Here is an 18,065-nt window from a genome sequence, read left to right as displayed (position 1 = left end):
CAAACCAATTATTAGGACCTCAAGGGTATTTTCTTTATTTGACTCTATTTTTGATCAAATGTACCGCTGGCCTATGATTCTCATCAGTGTGGTTGGTTTGACTCCATTGGTACTCAGTAAACAATTGAACAGACTATACCACCTAGGAAGTTTTACAGCACATGAGTGTGTTCTATTCGTCCCCTGTATAAGAATGATTGGTCTTCTATTGATGTTAAAGATGCATGAATGATATCGAATATTACAATTCAGCTTGTATTGTGGGTCTTAAGGGTAATTGGTGAAAAAAAATTTCGTGTTATATCGAAATACGGAACTAGTGGACTGCACCCTATCAAAGCCGAGAATGGAAAACGGGAAGAGACAAAGATGCGTAGGCGCTAGATCTAGTTGAAGATGGAAAAATAGAGAGGGTATGTATCAGGATATTGTGGAAAGGAAAAATGGTGTACAGAATTTTGAGGGGGATGAAAGTCGAAGCCTATATACAGTAAGGTTTCTATAATAATAAGGCGAACATGCCTTGGGTGCAAGAAATACTATTAGAAGCAGGCCGGCCAACAGCCTCTTCCCCCTTTTTATGAAGTGGATGAGATGCTTGAAACAAAGCATTTGCAGGAACCCAGGTCAGAAATATAAGTACAGAGCAGGCATAAAACTTGCCCTACTGCCTTTTAGCACCATAGAGAGTTATCAAACCAAACAGTAAATGAGTGCTTTATTCTTCGAGAAACGGTCATATGAGTACAAGCAAATTTGAAAGGGGGGCGGAAAAATACTTGTTATAATAAAACAAAGAAGGCCAGACAAATGAGGTCATTAGTTGTAACCTCTGCGACGTTTGCCTTGGTTCCGTACGCGTGGAACAACGACAGCCTTATTAATGCGGTTCTTCGGTCGGGTTTTATAGCCAGATTTGGCCTGTATTTCACGAAACGATGTTAGCAAGCAGAGTAAAAGGGAAAATGGTGGAGGAAAGCTTTGCTATGCTATGAGAAGTCACATGGAATGGGATATTGGGACGTACCGGCTTGCCCCAAGGACTTTTTGGATCGACATTTCCCTTCGACTTTCCTCGTCCACCACCATGCGGATGGTCCTTTGCGTTCATAGCAAGACCACGAACAGTGGGACGAATATTCAACCACCTGCTTCGCCCAGCTTTCCCAAGCTGTCCATATTTGAAATAGGCATTGCTCGCAACACCAATAGTTGCGCAGCAGTCCTTGTGGATAAGTCTAACTTCGCCACTTGCCAGACGAATAGTGACATGGTCCGCCAGCTGCTGGAGCTTACGTTTCGCCTGCATTGTAAGGGGTTTCCCGCCTCGGTGGGTAGTGACAGAGCTTCCGCCTGCTCTAACTGCTCTGACAGCCCCTCAGTGGCTTTTAGAGTGACGGTTGCAAAGGTACCGGCAGCCCGACACAGCTGGCCGCCCTTGTCCGGCTTTAAGCCGACATTGTAAATCAATGAGCCAACGGGGATCATGTGGAGGGGGAGACAGTTGCCCCGCCATGCGGGTTCTGGCAGCCAGCATGCCAGGATCGACTGTACCGCCCATATTCTTCCATAGCTCGTTGGGGATACCAGCTCTGTAACTCTCCACGACATCACCGGCCCTCATGCCCTCTGCAGCGATAATATAGCTCATTTTGCCGGTATTGTTGGACCTGACAAGAGCAATATGTGTATTTCGATTGGGATCATGCTCGATTCTCTCAACGGTATGGGGTCCTGGTTCCTTCCTTTCAAAATCGATGGTACGTATTCTCCGTTTATGACCTCCGCCCCTGTGTCGTACTGTCACTCTGCCGGTATTATTTCGACCACCTTTGCCATGGCCCCTTTTAGGGAACGTGAGCTTCTGGTAGGGTCTTCCTTTCCACAAATGATCGTTTATCGGCCTTCGTAAATGTCTCAGACCGGGGGTGCGAGGGGTGTAAGTGCGCAGACCGAGGCCTTCTTTATCTCGAACGGGTGGAGGAGCAAAAGCGAAGTTGGGTGTCACTTTTTCCTGTGGGGGAGGTTCTTCGGGCTTCTGGTCAACGGTGCTGGAGTATGCGCGGGCTGTAATTGACGAAAGACATCTACAGGAGGTTTGTAGGCTCCTCAATGAGAGGCGTGTTTGGAGCATGATGGGCGGGAAGAGAGCTGCCCAAACTTGGTGCCTGCGGGATTAGACTGGTTGAAGAATTCGGAAGGTGAAGTGAAACAGCGCGGAGGGCAGACCTCAAGACATACCCCAGCAGACCCAGAACCCGTCTTGCAGCAATTGATATCAATTGATACCGTGGGGCTGCGATTGATACGTGCAAATAATAGTTGGTGTCGTTGCACTCCCCCTGGTACGCTCTCCCCGCTGTGCACATTTTCTCTTCCGAAGATGTCACAAAAAGTTCGCCGGACCCGGACGAGGTCACATGATATTCTGGTCACATGATATATATTTTCAGCCGCCTTTCCAAAGTCGGTTAGGTAACTTTCCACGAGCAACCCCTTACCTAATTAGTTAGTCTAACTAACTAACTATAGTTAAACTAAACTAGCGTTAACTAGTTAGTAAACTAAATATATTCCGGATGGCGTAGCCAATACGTTACAGAACGCCGTAAATTACTGTCTGCGCGCTGTTGTTTGTGCTTGTGCCCGTATCAATACCGACAATACGTGCCTGCAATGGAAGAAATCTAATTACCACGGAAATATGACGACTGTTTCCTGGCCAACGGCCTTTGTTTACTCTTTGGCCCGTGCGTCTTGTAATGGTGTGACGGGCTGTTACCGCAGTCGAATTGCGGCTCCAACGCGGCCTGGGACGTATCAGCGCGGTCTGGTGTGGGTGGTGTGCGTGTAGAGTACACAACAGTACCTGTCTGGCCGCAGCAGGTTGGCGTACCGATTAGGTACTCTTGCGGTACACGGACACACCACAACAAGTCTGGGTCGAATTAATTGTTCTTACCATTTCGCTTCTTAAACCCGTCTTTCATCTCAACTTCATCTTCTCTTCTTCTTTTCAACAACACCAACCACCCCGTCTCTTCCTGCAAGAGGCATTCCATCTTATCCTCTCACTTTAGTATCCCCACCCTCCATCTTACCCTGTACTTATATATCGCGCATCCTACTCTTCTATTCTACTCTCTCAGCTCCTGTAGCCCAGTCTGAGTTATCGTGTGATTTCTCGCCCGGGGGGGGGGGGTTCTTCATTCATCTCTTGGCACCAATTGACCGCGCTAGAAGACGGGCAAACATATATTGACGTGCCAGGTACTCCAAGGCTGTCTCCTGATTTCCCTTTCGAATTTAGAAGACACACCAGGTGAGAACCCTCCCATACTGCCCTTTCCCTCATCCTCACTCAATTCCCTTCCCTCCTCTGTTGCTCGGAGACCTCATTTTCGAGGATATCACTGTTAAAGTTTTGCTTGCTGCATTTGGCTGGCGTGGCTAGTTGCTCCGGTTTTTGACCTCAACAACAACCACAACAAAACTTCATCTGCCCTCACCAGCACTGCATTCTTCCATGATATTTGTTAAACAATTGATACGACACAACCCCTCATACGTGTCATTCGAGACTTCATCAACTAATATCCTACCGTGACGCAGAAAGAGTAGCATTTGAGAACGCTGCACGTCAGTATTGGTTGGGAGCAACGAGAACGTTGTTTAATTCAGTTAGACGCGTTCGTAACAACTCTTCACGTCTTTCAAGATGCCCCCTGTAAGTCTCTTGATCTTCTGGTGTTCTTAACTCCATCTATTATGCGTCCAAATGGCTTTCTTGCACCTCCTTCCTGATAACTGTTGGTGTGGCATTTTCGCTAACCCCTTTCCAGCCACGGTCTCTTCGCCAACGTGTTGTCACCAACGAAAACGATGAAAATGCGGCTACGATACGTCTCACACGGGCAAAAGCTGCCGCTCTTGCCGTGCCAGAAGCCCAAGCCACAGCCGAAGCGACCAAGAAACCATTACAATCGAAGAAATCTGCTACCAATGTCGCCAATGCTGCCACTCAACGAAGACGCCCCGCCCTTGGAGATGTCAGCAACATGACGAAGAATGATAATGTAGATGCCAAAGAGGGAAAGAAGCCGGCAGCTTCACGCGTTGGTCTAACTTCAAAGGCTTCTACCCACAGCGCAGGAGTTCAGAAGCTTAGTCGAGCAAATACGTCACGGCCAGCTCTTAGTACCAAAGATACTAACAAACAACGAGAAACAACCGAATTGAAACGTCTAGGTAGCGGTTCTGGTGTCTTGGGGGGAGCAAAAACAAAACGCCCAACGGGCCATAGAACTGTTCGAACAGATAGTGCCAGCACGGTTGAGGAACCACCTCGAAAGAAGGTTGAACTTGATAAGCAGCCTGAACTTGAAAAGACTACCGTCGAGAAAAAGGCCGTATTGAAGGAGATCGAGGAGATCAAAGATGATGCTGCGGAGGAAGAAGAGGTATTGGATCTCGATACTGAGGATCTCTACGATCCTCTAATGGCCGCCGAATACGTTGTTGAAATCTTCGACTATCTAAAAGAGATTGAGCCTCGAACTATGCCCAACCCGGACTATATCGACCATCAAGAAGAACTCGAGTGGAAAATGCGTGGTATCCTAGTTGACTGGCTTATTGAAGTCCACACCCGTTTTCGTCTCCTCCCTGAAACCCTCTTCTTGGCAGTTAACATCATCGATCGCTTTTTGTCCGCTGAGGTTGTCGCTCTCGATAGGCTGCAACTGGTTGGAGTCACAGCCATGTTCATCGCGGCCAAGTACGAAGAAGTCCTGTCCCCTCACGTTGCAAACTTCAGCCATGTCGCCGATGAGACCTTCTCGGACAAAGAGATTCTCGACGCGGAACGACACGTCCTTGCTACACTTAACTATGATATCAGCTATCCAAATCCCATGAACTTCTTGCGCAGAATATCCAAGGCAGACAACTATGACATCCAGACACGAACTCTCGGAAAGTACTTGACCGAAGTCAGCTTGCTTGATCATAGGTTTATGGCTTACCGACAAAGCCATGTTGCCGCTGCCGCCATGTACCTCGCCCGTTTGATACTCGATTCTGGTCGTTGGGTGGGTTGTCCTTCATGTGATTTAGATGCTTTCAGGGTTTATCACCTACTAAGTGGCGTATTAGGACGCGACCCTTGCACATTATGCCGGTTATACCCAAGAGGAAATTCTCCCTGTTTTCCGATTACTGATTGACTATCTCCACCGTCCTGTCGCCCACGAGGCATTCTTCAAAAAATACGCCAGCAAAAAATTTATGAAAGGTTTGCTACCCTTATTATATCGTTGCTGTTGATAACGAGCCTGTTTTTCTAACTCCTTGTGATAATCAGCTTCAATTGTCACCCGCCAATGGGCCAAGAAGTACCATTCTCTCTACCTCGATACTGATAGTGCTTACTCGACAGAAAGCAATAACTGCGCCAAAAGTGACAGCAAAACCAAGAGTGGTTAATAGTTGATATATATTTAGTGGTCCCTACACTTCTATGCTATGATTGTGATATATACATTTATTCGTGTCTTATCCTGTATGTATTTGGCTGGGGGATTGTCTCCTCCGGCCTACCAAGGACACGCCCGGCGTGCTCTTCTGTTCCTCCTTTTTTTTTTTTTTTTTTTTTTTTTTGGGGGGGGGGGGGGGTTTTGGTCTTTTTTGAGTTCATGACGGAGTATACGTGAGGTTGCATTTGTTATGATGGCATCATTAGGTATTCTGTGATTATCTTCCCCCATCCACAACCCTCTTTTACATTCTTTCCCCCTGTCTGGTTCGTAGCTTCTGCCTTGTTGATTATTGCATGGTTGTCCATTTTACGCCGTCTTTTTTTTGTCTTTCCAAGAGTCAGGCGCCCTTATTCTTTTCTACCTTCCCCTTTTTTTTTTTGGTTTTTGGAACCTGCGAGCGGTGTTAAAAGTGCGTCAAGGGTTGGAAAACATCTTTGTGCCGTTTTTTACTTATTATTCTCTCTATTTGTTCTTCGCCTTGTTTTCTTTGATTTCTTCCTCCTTTATTCAAAAAGAGCTGTAGTTCCTCTGATGACCTCTTGTTTTTCTCTCTGCTTGCGTTGCTGTTACTATTGCTTGCCTCTGGACGAAGATTCGGAGATTGAGAAACATAAATTACATGTTTTATTTATGTTCATTGGTGTCTGCGCTATGCGCCCAATTCTTTTGTTCTCAGCTTTACTATTACTCTGAAATAAAGCGCTGGTACCTAAGATGGGAACATGGGTTTTCTCGTCTCCTCTCGATAACTTTTTGGAATCCATACGTCTGGATGTCTCTTGCAGTGTGGGTTGCATCTGACATCGGGTGTTTGAAGGTTGGGAGCTGACTTCGGCGAGGACCAGCACTTTGAAGTGAGACAGTAAGAGGCAAGATTCATGAACCTTAGATAATATTTGCATGTTGTTTCCGAGCCTTACACCGGCATTAAAGGTTTTTGTCTCGTGCTCTATTTATTTTTATTTATTTATTTATTTATTTTTGGCATTTTTCGGTTCCAACTGACGTACTTCTATGGAATGCCATGCGATGCTTTTGTTACGGTAGCGAGCAACTTTTGAAGCTGATGTAGATAATTTTGGAGTGTACGCTAGTAGTATATTTCCGGTCTAGCTGTTATGCTCGTGCCTCGGTTCTGCGACAGACTCATCGCTCAAACCGACGTGGTTGAACTCGGTGTGCGCAGAAAAAAGGATAATTAACGAAATTTATCTTAATTGTACGGACTTAGATTGGGTAAACTGTCTTCCGTTTTGGCTTCCAAATGGATATCTTTTGAAACTTGCTTTGTTTTCGGTTTTTGATAAACATATCGACATATTCATTTTCCCCGATGATTTGTTATTCAGATGTGCAATATTTGCTTTATCCGGATATTTTCAACAACCTAAATCACGTCCAAACCACCCGTTCAAACCCATTTTTACAAACACGTATTTAAAACAAACTCTTTTTTCCCTGATCAAACAAATCACCGCCAAGAATAATTACTCTGCATTTTTACGCTCCCCCAAAACCAACAACTTCTTCACCCCAATATCACCCTCCCAAAATGACATCAGGTTTATGGCAACCAGCATATCGCGGACGTGCCAAACCCTTCCCCAACCCGCATCTGCCCCATTCCCCATCTTGTCCCTTCTGTGCCGTAGCAGCCGCTCACCCCCCTTTCCCACCCTCCCGTTTGGACCTGCCAATCAACCCCCAGACAACCACGACACCCGATTCAGGTCCACCGGAGCCACAGACGCACCTGATCCTGTCGACAAAACATGTCTTGGCATTTCTGGATATCATGCCGCTGACACGGGGCCATGTGCTTGTGGTTTCCAGAGGGCATTATGAGAATTTGGGGAATGTAGGGGTTGAGGCAGGGAGCGAGGTTAGAAACTTTCGGCTTTCTTTCTTGCTGTTGTTTTCCTTTTTCTTTCTTTTTTCTTTTCTTTTCTTTTCTTTTTTTTTTCTTCTTCGAAAAGACCCCTGTGGCTGTATATGCTAATACAATGATATCCAAGCAGCTTGGTAAATGGTTAACGATTCTTTCTCGGGTGGTGGTTAGGACGGTGTTGGGAACCGAGTTAGATGCTCGTGGTGAAGAACCAGCACATTGGAATGTTGTGCAAAATAACGGTGTGTTCCCAACCCTTATAAGTTATATATTCATCGGATAATATCGAACTTATATGCCTGATCACGCATGCACCCGTATTTAACGTTATATGTTTTCACTTTTCTTTTGAATCTGGTATAACGCAATTTTGCTTCTCACACTTCCCACCCGTTTCTCTCGATTTCCATACACAACAGGAGCGAGAGCGTCACAAACAGTGCCCCACGTCCACTTCCATATTATCCCAAGGCCGCCTTTGGATACGAGAACTCCCACCAAGGGGGGCTGGAGGATGTTTGGGCGTGGGCAGAGAGACGAACTTGACGACGACGAAGCGCAGGAAACGGTAGCTCTATTGAGGGCGGAATTGGCGAAAGAGGTGATCCGAGTTAAGGAAGAGGAGGGTGTTGACTTGGACCTTGACGGCTATTTGGAGCTGTGGACAGGGAGGAGGATGGAGAAGTTGTGATATTTTGACGCCGGGATAAGTAATTTCTGTTGGTGTTTCGTGCTGAGGTTAAAAGCAGACTGGTTTATTTTTGATTTCATTTGACTGAGTATTTCCCCCCAACCCCCAAAAAAAAGCATACGATATTTTGCGTTGAGAAAAGTTGTCGGTGAAGGTAATCGGTCATGGATGCGTTTGTTACCCCTCTGTGGTAGATAAAGAGAGAGACGACTGAAACCATGGTCCCACGTATCTCAGGGTGCCCTATCGTCAGGGCTATCTTTGGGTTCCGATTTGGATTTTGTAAAATACTATTTGATAGATGTTAATTCGACATAGAAACCCGCATGCAAATCAAAAGTTATATACTCCATACCTTTCTCCGAAAGGCATTTAAATCGTCTGCATTCACACCATTTATCTCTTCCCTCTGTCGTCGAGGTTTGAAGTGCGAGACTTCTCCATCTGGAAGTCGACGGTATGTGAGAAGGCGACGAGACCCTTTTAAAGAGAATTAGATAGAAACTCTGGAGGCAGTAATTAATCACAAGACATGGAATAAAAACATAAGAGAATGTGCAAAATGGAAGAACTCACAATGACCAAAAGGCTGCACACAGACGCTCAGAAGTTCAAGATGTGGATTACTTGGGATTTGAAGCTCGACATCATCTTCATTGGCTGTGGGCATCCAGAGCGATATTCTCCCATCTTGGACGAGAGCGATAGCAGCAAACTCAAGAATATCGTCTAGCATTGCATCGAAACTATACGGCTTTTTGGGGGCAATGTATCCGTCCAAACTGGTTATCAGAGGAAAAAAAAAAAAAAAAAAACAATTAACATTTCGAACCAAGACTTTTTTTTTTTTTTTTTTTTTTTTTTGGCGCACATGACGGACTATATCAAAAAGATATAGGGCGGAAGAGTGAAGGGGGAAAAAGTGCACCTACAAATAACTTGGGACACCGTTTAAAAGAAACGGTTCCCGCTTTTTACCATCCTTGTTTCCTAACACTTTTAATCCTTCTCGAACACCATATGGTGGGTCACAAATAATGCCATCAAGAAACTGTGTTGCCCTAATGGGGGTGTTCGTCAGGTCTGAGATGAAAACATCCAAGTAATATTGCTGGATACCATATTGCTCAAGGTTCGAGACGAGGCCTATCGATTTGCCTTTTTGCTTATCTTTACCACTGAAGCTGCGTCCATCAATATCAGCGCCCAGTGTATATGTTCCAAAATGTGCCATAGCCACACAAAAGCTTCCAGTTCCCACAAACGGATCAAAAAAAACCTTTCCTGGCGCCGCCAAAGCCATGTTCGCCGTAACCAATGTCAACTCGGCATCCATTGAGGTGGTGCTAATATAATTTCGTTTCTTCAAGTCGTACTTATCTATAACGTCTCTGCTCCCACACGCAATCCATCTACCGAAGTAGAGCAAATTTGGAGCAGGTCGCTTTTCACCTGGCTTAACTGGGCGCCGCGGATATTCTTCAAATATGCAAAACTTCTCATCAGGATCGGTCATTGTGATTGTACCTTGAAACCCCATGTATGCGAAAGACTGGATTAATTGAATTTTCTCCTTTGCTGAGCGTTTCCCCGCATAGGAATCTATGGAAAATTTGAATGACATGTTTTTGAAGTCGTTCCATCTCGATGCAGTCCGTTTACGGATATTCGTGTGTAGTTCTGCGTAAGTCTGACCCCGTCCCCAGACTTCATAAATACCCTTTGCTAGGATGCTTCGAGATATAACTGCTCTCGCAGCGGCCTCATCTTGAAGTTTGATGAGGGCAAAAGGTGTCTGGATCGAAAAATTAGTACTCAAGCTATACAGATAGTTTGGGAATTTTTGCTTTCCCCTACGGAAAAGGCTATAGGCAACAGACATTTTCTGTGTATTCTAAGAACTCAACATTAGTCCCCACAAGAGTTGCAAGAGCCTCAATTTCGGGCTTTCGAAACGACTCGTGGACTTGCGCGAAACGAATCAAGTACTCCATTTATGCTTTAAGGTCTCTGAACTTGAAAAACTATTTCGTCATGCACATGGCCTTAGATTTGTGCAGCACGAAATCTGTCTACCCTCCAAACGTAGGTGAGACGCTCCCCCTTTCCCAAGATTGTGATAGAAAAAGGAGTTCTGTTAAAAGTTTTGGAGCGTTTTGACAGGCATCGAAAGTAACTCGTTACATAATGTAGGAGTTTTTCCTGGCTCTCACCGCCAAGGCTCCTTACCCGACCCGGCCCAGCTCAAACACGTGACAGCAGATAGAGCTACCACGATTCCTCGGTCGATTTCAAACAGGCGGTCCAACGTCCCTTACGGCTGGTAAATCCTTAGAACAGATGGAGTTTCCTACGGGCTGCCTAATATATTTATCAATGTCTAGCAGTTAGAAAAACCAAAAAGCAGCGATGTTCTGGGGTGCAAAGGTCGTATTTACCTTTATAGATGCGTTGTCATGCCCTCACAGAACTAAGAGTTGGATATATTCTTCAATAGACTAGTTGTCTACTACTATTGACCACCTTGCGTACCCAAGAAAGTCAAATTAAGTTTGTCGAGTTCACACAATTATCAAACGCGAATATTTGTTCGTCCTGATTGTACGATGAAAGACTGTCCAGTTGCTCAGCTCTTCGACCAAAGCTGCACGAGATAATTGAGAAAGGCTTAAGAATGAGAAGGCAATACGGCCTCTCGAAGGAGCTGTCCAGAAAGGACCCCAAGAGCCGAACCAGTAGGGCGCAAGTAAGAAAACCGGCCAGTGACTAATTATGAGTCGCCGAAACTTTGACTCGTGTAAATGCTTTCCTCAAAATGCCTGTTGAAGCCAGGCATCATAGTCCTTTCTGTCTGTTAGCTTGCGTGCCAGAAATCCTCACTGTATCCACTACCATGGCATAATTTCGTGAAACACATCGTGATCAGGGCATTTCCCAATTAGTCTCAGTTGATTTTTTTTTTTTTTTTTTTTGGTCAAAAAGGATGAAAAGTACAGTTAGGCTGGACAGGGCTAGGCTAGACCGGAATGTTCCCATCTCCCAAGCTTGGTTCATGATAGCCGACAGTTTCATCGTGTTGTCTGGCATTGTAACTTGAGTTTTCTTCTTCACTTGTCAAAATGTTCATAAATCCCAGTCGAGCCCTGTTGTACTCTTTCAAAACTATCTGATTCACACCCTTGTCCGTAAGCCAGTGAGGAGGTTCAACCATCTCAACAGGCAAAGAGCATGCCCATTCCATGTCGACCAGGGAGGAAATATGCCAGTTTTCCTTAACGAATATATTTGCTTTGATGGATATCTGTCAACATAGAGGTGAATGGTCCGCGACAAAGATTCCGACGGAGGAATAATGAGAGAATTGCTCGCATTGCTCTGCCAGAGCTTATGTTTGGTAGATATAGTCACCCGTGTCATTTATTGCATTTGTTTGGCGTTGAAGCTGGTTATCATGAAGGGAAAGAATGTTCACAACATAAGACTCAACAGCAGAAAAGGTGTAATCCCAAGGCATGTTGATTGAAATCTCATCTCCTCACTCTCTAGTTCTTGGATGCCGAGAGAAAGAGGTCGGTTAATATTAGGCAGAGGAATAGGAATCCATTGTTATCTATAACGAAGGATCCAATCTTTGGGGAGGAGAGTGCTTGTAAGACTCAAGAATATCCGACTAGATCACGAAAGAAATTGCTTCGTAAGTTTTATATCATCCTGCTTTTCAATCCAGGCGTTTGACACCATTTTCCCTTTCGCTTCCTCGACATGCTCGATAAATAAGTAACCAATGTCAAAATTTTGACCATCGGATGTCTCCTCTGGTGACAAACATACCGCGAAGGAACCGGGCAGCCAAACATGGACAGTAGATGGAGACGTACGTAGCGAATAGCGAGTTAAACAGGCAGGTTTTCGGCACGGGTGAACTGGATAACCCCGTTTTTAGGTCAACAACAGCCCCTGGAATTTTAATGATCTTGAGCACACGGATTTCCGCTCGACACGTGACCAGCCGTACTATAAGAGCTTAGCTGGCTTCCTCTATTTCTTTTCTCTTCTCTTCTCGTCATATGAAGGATCAAATCAATCTTTCATTCTCAGTTTTTCATGTTTTTTTTTCTTTTCTTTTTCATAGGATACTCAGGTTCTGAAATCAATAAGTGAACTACTCTCTATCTCACACTCTGAATGAAAAATAATCACAAGGTCATTCTCAAAAGTCTTTGAGATATCAGTTGAGAAGATGAATAGAGCCGCTCAGATTTACAAGAAGAGAAGTCTACTTAGTATGATATGACAGAGAAAGATGATATGATGAGGTGAAGGGTTCAAACAGTGACTAAGTTGGCAGAGATAAAACAGTCGGAAGGTGAATTCTCTGAAGTTAATAAGTCTTTTTAATTTTATGTCTCGCTCTACAATGACTGCTGTGAAACACTATGAAACGAGAATAGCGTCGAATCTCATATATCCGAAAGGGGGAACAACCGCTGGATTATTCTTGTCCCGTTTTCACGTCTTGGGAGCATTATCTACACTCTTTTTCGTTGCTGGATCCTCTAGAGCTTTCTTCATTTTTGCATCTTTTTAAAGCGTTTGGGATCCAACCCTTGGGACTGATGCTTTCATATATGATTCGGCGGTGAGCGTAGCGATGGTTTCCCCCGCAGAGACATGAACGCGATGGGTTCCTAGGAATTGCAGGTTTAACCAGATTATTGATGTTTTGGGCGGAATTCGTAGTATTCTTTGCCGCTCGAGGACGCAACAGCGTAGAGTTAGTTGTATGACCTGGTAAGCAGCGAATGCTGTATTTTGAATAGTGCCTACCTCACTGCCATTTCTGCGAGATCTGCAGTGATTTCTAAAGAGATGTATCATCTCACGGGTTGTAGATGTTTCGCGCCAAAATATGATTCTCCATCTCTTGACAACAGAAGTCCGAGAATTCAGGGTGAATAGCCTGAACAGCATCCAAGAACCTATGCAGATTGCCTCGTTCACTTGTAAATCCGTCCGCATCATAACGGAGAATAAGACGATGGCAATCCTCCCAATCTCGGAGCCGCTCGAAGACTGGCCTCTAAACTTCTTCATAGCTGGATAGTCTCAGAAAACGAGCAGTAAGATCAACATCTCGCTGCCATTTAGTAGGAGTGATATAATCCTTCAGTTCTTGAAGAATCTTACGTGGATTTCCTCATCTGACAGTTGATTCCGCACGTGTGGATTAAGGCTTGCCGTGAAAGTATCTATACATGAATCTGGTTGATTTCTTGCATTCCTTGAACTTACCACTCTTTATTTTGTACATCTGAGTCTGTTCCAGGACTATTCGAGGATCCGCATCATTTTCAATCTCATAGGGTTCGTGTTCTTTCGGTGGTTCGATCTCTTCGGTGTCAAGATCGGTATATCGTTGTACCCTTGTGAAACTGCCACAGAGCATACGTCCTCGTACCAATTGTCCCAATCGTATTTATCGCGAAGGATATATTCTTGCCACTTGAGGGTGATTATTCGACGGTTGTGGTTCATTAGAGGCATTGTTTTGTGCGTCGTCTTTTAGAACAGGCGGATCATATCGTGAACGGAAGATTATGACCCCACGAAAAGACCGCGTGTTTTTGATGAGAGATTCGAACGGACTCTGAACGTTTTAACGGGATATCCTATTCCAAACGGCTGTCGTTTACAATTGCGCTTTGGTTGCTGCTAAGACTCTCTTATAGTTAAGTTATCCGAAAAGGGAACAACACAACCACTTCATTGATCGTTCTGATCTCAGTCGATGCGGATTTCACCCGGCTTTTTGTAGCCGTCGAATATCCGATTGTACCCTATTTTCCTTTATGGCCCATGCCAGCTAATTTATATACAAAAATCAATTCCGGGACATATTTTGCATCCGATTCTTCCGAATTGTCTTGCGGCGTTTTAAAACATTTCGGTTGATATTTAGCATTGCGAGCTGGAAACATCATCCTCTTTGACAACTACAGTCTTGCTACTTCATGAATAAAGATGATTTCTTTACCTTTTAAGACAGCCACTGCAATTCCAGTCTTTTCCCTCTAATTCCAGTGAGATTTATTTTTATTTTTATTGTGGAATCGGGTGCATTTCTGACGTGTCAAAGCAGGTAGATTAATAAATTGGTGCATGACTTCAGCTTGGTGATCCGCTCGGTTGTTAATAACTAATTACGTTGGCGAGAGTCGGCTTTGCGTGTAACTAAATATTTAGTTACCAGCACCTCGACCTCGACAAAGAATTTTGGATGGCCTCGGGAGTCCCTGAGGCTCGCTAAATCTTCTATCTGGGTATGAATGACATATACTCTTATTGCACAAGAGCCATAACTAGAGCACATATTAGATTACATACATCCCAAGGCAATCCCGGAAGAAGATGCATCTAGGGCACCCAGAATCGTCGTGAGGACATGCCGCATTGGTTAACTGGTTAGTTCACTTGATGCCACGTCCAGGGCAGCAGGGTATTCTGCCCAACGCTTACGCCCAGCATATGACGGTCTCTTTACTAATTTTGCCGAGGGTTATGAGATGGATATCTCCGCTGCAGATCGTATCGTGGTTTTCTCTGGAGATCATAGCCCAATTCCAAATGCGATGTTTTGTCCGAGTAGATACAGAACGCACTGCCAACAGGATGATTCCACCACATGACCGTGAGAGTTCGCGGGGTGACAGAATTCGATGATTTGGCTATCTCTCGGATTTGCTAGGAGGCAGCCATGAAGCAGCCATGGTTTATTCAATTGGTCCCTAACAAAGAGAATGAATGACAGCGATCCAGACTGAATTTGTTAAACCGACGATGAAATGTGGAAAGTTGCTACCCCCGCTGTTGACGTCAGGGGGCTCTGCTGCAGATTTTTTTTTTTTTTTTCCAATGGGATAGCAGACACAATCCACTGATATAATAGCCGCCGGAGAGGAATTTAACAGGAAGTCTTATGGCTGATTTTAATATACTAAGCAAGCTGGGCTTGATCTATCTTCTGAAGTATTCTATCTTCCGACCAATTCACTCCTTAATCGTTTCATTTTGATTGTTTTCTGCCTTTGGCTTGTTGTATATTCCATAATGGCGTTGCGCAATATGTCACTGGAAACAATCTACGTTGGTATTGACGTTGGCTTGACTCACACAGGTATGCTCTTTAGCAGCATCTTCTCTGCTCTCCCTGTGTGCGCTGTGTATACGTCTCTGGGCGACACCCGATAACAAACGCATGCAATGTCGTTTCTTCACGATGTAACTGAAACTAAAGTAACCTGGCTGTTCCTTATTAGGAGTCGCTTTCTCGACCAGAGACATGGACACTCCGCTTGACGTGGATCGGTGGCCGGGAAACAAGGAGGTCGCCAAAAAGGTGCCGACCAAACTCTGGTATCGAGCAGGTTGCATGAAACCTGTGTCATGGGGATTTGATGAGCCAGAGGAACTGCATCGTGGAATGGATGTGATAGACTGTTTCAAATTGTATCTGGATCCTGACTTTCACACTGATGGGCTTGAGAACAGCCCCGAAGTCTTCTGGACGAATGAAGACGTCCAACTGTGGTTTGTCGACTTTTTGACGGCTCTACGACAATACATCATTAAATATATAAGAAACGCAGAAGTGTTCGCTAATGATGTGATGGGCGATTGGAAGTTACACCCCGTGGAATACCTCTTCAGTTTCCCTACAACTTGGCAAAATTCGAAGGTCGTTGAGACATTCAGCAGAACTGTGACAAGGGCGGGGTTTGGTGAATGCGCTGCCCACTCGGTGGAGATTAAATTATCTGAAGCAGCTGCCGCCGCTGTTTATTCAGCAAAAAATTTCAAAAATCAACGTTCGATCCAAAGTCCGAAAGGAAGAAGGGAACTGGCGATTGGAAATGAGGAGCGCATTCGAAAGGGTGATGTCATTCTCATTTGCGATGCTGGAGGAGGGACAACTGTGAGCGCTCTCTCCTGTCCCAGCTGAAATTGGTCCGCTAACTACAGACATACAGGACGTATCCGTTCTCAAAGTCCTCTCCACCCAAAAATTTGAAATTCGCGAAGGTCATACTGAGGAGGTGCTTGAGTTGGAACAACTTGACTTCGTCAATGGTAACTATGGTTTCTCTCTCACCCATTCGTCTCCGCACTGCTCACATCTGCATATGTGTAGGAAGGCCAATTGGCTCCGTCCGGATCGACCAGGCCTTCCAAAGGCTAATTGAAACCCGTTTAAAATGTATCGATTACAACAGCGAAAACGTTAGTTGGTCTTTGAAGTATGCAGCGCGAGATTTGACCAAAGGTAGCTTTCAGACCATCAAGGAAAATTTTGGTTACCAGATAGAATCTGTTTTAAATAAAATCGCCCCTTACGTACCAGGCCTTCCAAGGGCTTATCACAATCCCGAAGAAGGGTTCGAAAATGGAAGAATAATACTAACAGGGTATGTCCAAAAATTTGCGGTTCTTTTACCTCTTGACTGGATTTGAATAGCCAACAAACACAAAAGGGATGATATCCGAAAGTTGTTCGATGAACAGATCTGTCGCATTTTTTCGATGATTGACGAGCAGCTTCGACGTATTCGAGAACTCTCACCGTCTGAAAAAGTGGTATGTTTACTTTCTGTTCCTCTCGTTCGAGTGTCAATTTTTTTTTTTTTTTTTTTTTTTTTTTGACCAACAGACGACAGACCCATTTTGTCCTTTCCGGGGGCCTCGGATCCTCTCCCTATGTTCAGGATTGCTTCAAAAGGGAATACGGTTATGGGAAGGCAGCGAAACGGATTTTAATATCAGAAGACCCGTGAGGACTGATCCCGCATTGCCCATCCAACATACGATGTACTGACCGATCCTACAGTCAATTAGCAGTCTGTAGAGGTCTGGTAATTGACCGGATTCACCGCCTGCGATACGGACACTCCATCATATCAAGTCGCAGGAGTTGTCACTCGTACGGCATAGTTTTCAACAACAGACTCAGTCAAAACAAACGTTCTCCACGCCAAAGCGAGGGCATAAAAATCAGCCCATATGATCGGAAAAGATATGCCGTGAACCAGATCGAATGGCTTATCAAACGGGACCAGCTTATCCACCAGCGCCAATACATAAGCCAGAAGTTCAACCGCGTCTTTGATAACAACAGTTCTGAGATATCCTGGAAAGATTTGATAGCCATGTCCCAGTCCCCTGCAACCCGCCTTCCGCAGACCAGCAACGAGGGTGATGCTCGCATCATCTGCGAAATCGACTCAAGAGTGAGCCGGGAACTGCTTAGGCAACACCCAAAGCCTGTTAAAGTGCAGAAATGGTGGGGTTCCAAGCGAAATCCGGAGTTTTTAAAAATTCAGTACGAGGTGCGTTTGGTCATTGGGTCATCGCACTTGAAGTTTGAAGTTTGGTTTGAGGATATGGTGATTGGAGAGAGTGACGAAGTTCCAGTGAATTGGCAGTATACAAGCATTGATGAGGCTATAAGCCTAGATTCCCAGGCTTCGTGGCCCGTGGATTGGTCAAACTGTGGACATGCAGGAGGGACAAAGGATAAATGATTCGTTCGCTGTTTACGACTAAGGATTGGCTTCGATATACTGTTGTTGACTTAACTGGTCCATACGGACTACATACGTACATATCTCGTGCATGGCACGGTGTTCGGAAAGGAGTTCTATTAAGGAAGCTGTGATACCAGCTAACTTCACGATAAATATGCTAAGAGTTTTTTAACTAATGTATCTAAATGTCAGATTAAAAAAATAAAAATAAAAATAAAATTAGGAAATAGTAATAGTTCTCACAGAAAGTAAGGCTCGAAGGCCAAAGAGGAACGAACGAAAGATAATTTTAGTATACAAATACAAAGGAATCATTTTAATGAATACAAAGTTGGTGCAAGGCATCTCGGTCAGCTGCGAGTGCATAGTTT

At 44.7% G+C, this 18,065-nt stretch overlaps 9 protein-coding genes across 9 annotated transcripts; 3 read left to right on the top strand and 6 right to left on the bottom strand.

Annotated features, from left to right (window-relative positions):
• Positions 1-819: 819 nt before the first annotated feature.
• PAAG_11550 (mitochondrial 54S ribosomal protein RML2) lies at positions 820-1,309 on the bottom strand (the record flags this gene model as incomplete). Its single annotated transcript, XM_002795267.2, has 2 exons — positions 820-921; positions 1,028-1,309. The coding sequence occupies 2 exons, from the start codon at positions 1,307-1,309 to the stop codon at positions 820-822; spliced, it is 384 nt and encodes a 127-aa protein (XP_002795313.2).
• A 69-nt stretch (positions 1,310-1,378) lies between these two features.
• PAAG_11549 (hypothetical protein) lies at positions 1,379-2,134 on the bottom strand (the record flags this gene model as incomplete). Its single annotated transcript, XM_015847181.1, has 1 exon — positions 1,379-2,134. The coding sequence occupies one exon, from the start codon at positions 2,132-2,134 to the stop codon at positions 1,379-1,381; it is 756 nt and encodes a 251-aa protein (XP_015703205.1).
• A 553-nt stretch (positions 2,135-2,687) lies between these two features.
• On the bottom strand, positions 2,688-3,062 carry PAAG_11548 (hypothetical protein; the record flags this gene model as incomplete). The annotated part of the gene is made up of 2 exons (XM_015847180.1): positions 2,688-2,869; positions 2,963-3,062. The coding sequence occupies 2 exons, from the start codon at positions 3,060-3,062 to the stop codon at positions 2,688-2,690; spliced, it is 282 nt and encodes a 93-aa protein (XP_015703204.1).
• A 656-nt stretch (positions 3,063-3,718) lies between these two features.
• On the top strand, positions 3,719-5,484 carry PAAG_02788 (G2/mitotic-specific cyclin-B; the record flags this gene model as incomplete). Its single annotated transcript, XM_002795266.1, has 4 exons — positions 3,719-3,727; positions 3,843-5,090; positions 5,155-5,293; positions 5,363-5,484. The coding sequence occupies 4 exons, from the start codon at positions 3,719-3,721 to the stop codon at positions 5,482-5,484; spliced, it is 1,518 nt and encodes a 505-aa protein (XP_002795312.1).
• Positions 5,485-7,089: 1,605 nt separating this feature from the next.
• On the top strand, positions 7,090-8,116 carry PAAG_02787 (HIT domain-containing protein; the record flags this gene model as incomplete). The annotated part of the gene is made up of 3 exons (XM_002795265.1): positions 7,090-7,419; positions 7,556-7,667; positions 7,845-8,116. The coding sequence occupies 3 exons, from the start codon at positions 7,090-7,092 to the stop codon at positions 8,114-8,116; spliced, it is 714 nt and encodes a 237-aa protein (XP_002795311.1).
• A 233-nt stretch (positions 8,117-8,349) lies between these two features.
• Positions 8,350-10,110, bottom strand: PAAG_02786 (tRNA guanosine-2'-O-methyltransferase TRM11; the record flags this gene model as incomplete). The annotated part of the gene is made up of 5 exons (XM_002795264.1): positions 8,350-8,406; positions 8,472-8,596; positions 8,693-8,898; positions 9,049-9,911; positions 9,997-10,110. The coding sequence occupies 5 exons, from the start codon at positions 10,108-10,110 to the stop codon at positions 8,350-8,352; spliced, it is 1,365 nt and encodes a 454-aa protein (XP_002795310.1).
• Positions 10,111-11,132: 1,022 nt separating this feature from the next.
• On the bottom strand, positions 11,133-11,357 carry PAAG_02785 (hypothetical protein; the record flags this gene model as incomplete). The annotated part of the gene is made up of 1 exon (XM_002795263.2): positions 11,133-11,357. The coding sequence occupies one exon, from the start codon at positions 11,355-11,357 to the stop codon at positions 11,133-11,135; it is 225 nt and encodes a 74-aa protein (XP_002795309.2).
• A 1,343-nt stretch (positions 11,358-12,700) lies between these two features.
• PAAG_02784 (hypothetical protein) lies at positions 12,701-13,660 on the bottom strand (the record flags this gene model as incomplete). Its single annotated transcript, XM_002795262.1, has 3 exons — positions 12,701-13,212; positions 13,409-13,539; positions 13,575-13,660. 3 exons carry the CDS (start codon positions 13,658-13,660, stop codon positions 12,701-12,703), a joined length of 729 nt encoding a protein of 242 aa, XP_002795308.1.
• A 1,578-nt stretch (positions 13,661-15,238) lies between these two features.
• Positions 15,239-17,691, top strand: PAAG_02783 (hypothetical protein; the record flags this gene model as incomplete). Its single annotated transcript, XM_015844750.1, has 7 exons — positions 15,239-15,290; positions 15,433-16,088; positions 16,144-16,243; positions 16,305-16,578; positions 16,645-16,747; positions 16,828-16,940; positions 16,998-17,691. The coding sequence occupies 7 exons, from the start codon at positions 15,239-15,241 to the stop codon at positions 17,689-17,691; spliced, it is 1,992 nt and encodes a 663-aa protein (XP_015701828.1).
• Positions 17,692-18,065: the final 374 nt, after the last annotated feature.

This window comes from Paracoccidioides lutzii (genome assembly GCF_000150705.2).
Source record: "Paracoccidioides lutzii Pb01 unplaced genomic scaffold supercont2.6, whole genome shotgun sequence".
Classification (NCBI taxonomy): Eukaryota; Fungi; Ascomycota; class Eurotiomycetes; order Onygenales; family Ajellomycetaceae; genus Paracoccidioides; species Paracoccidioides lutzii.
This window is presented reverse-complemented; position numbering and strand designations above follow the sequence as displayed.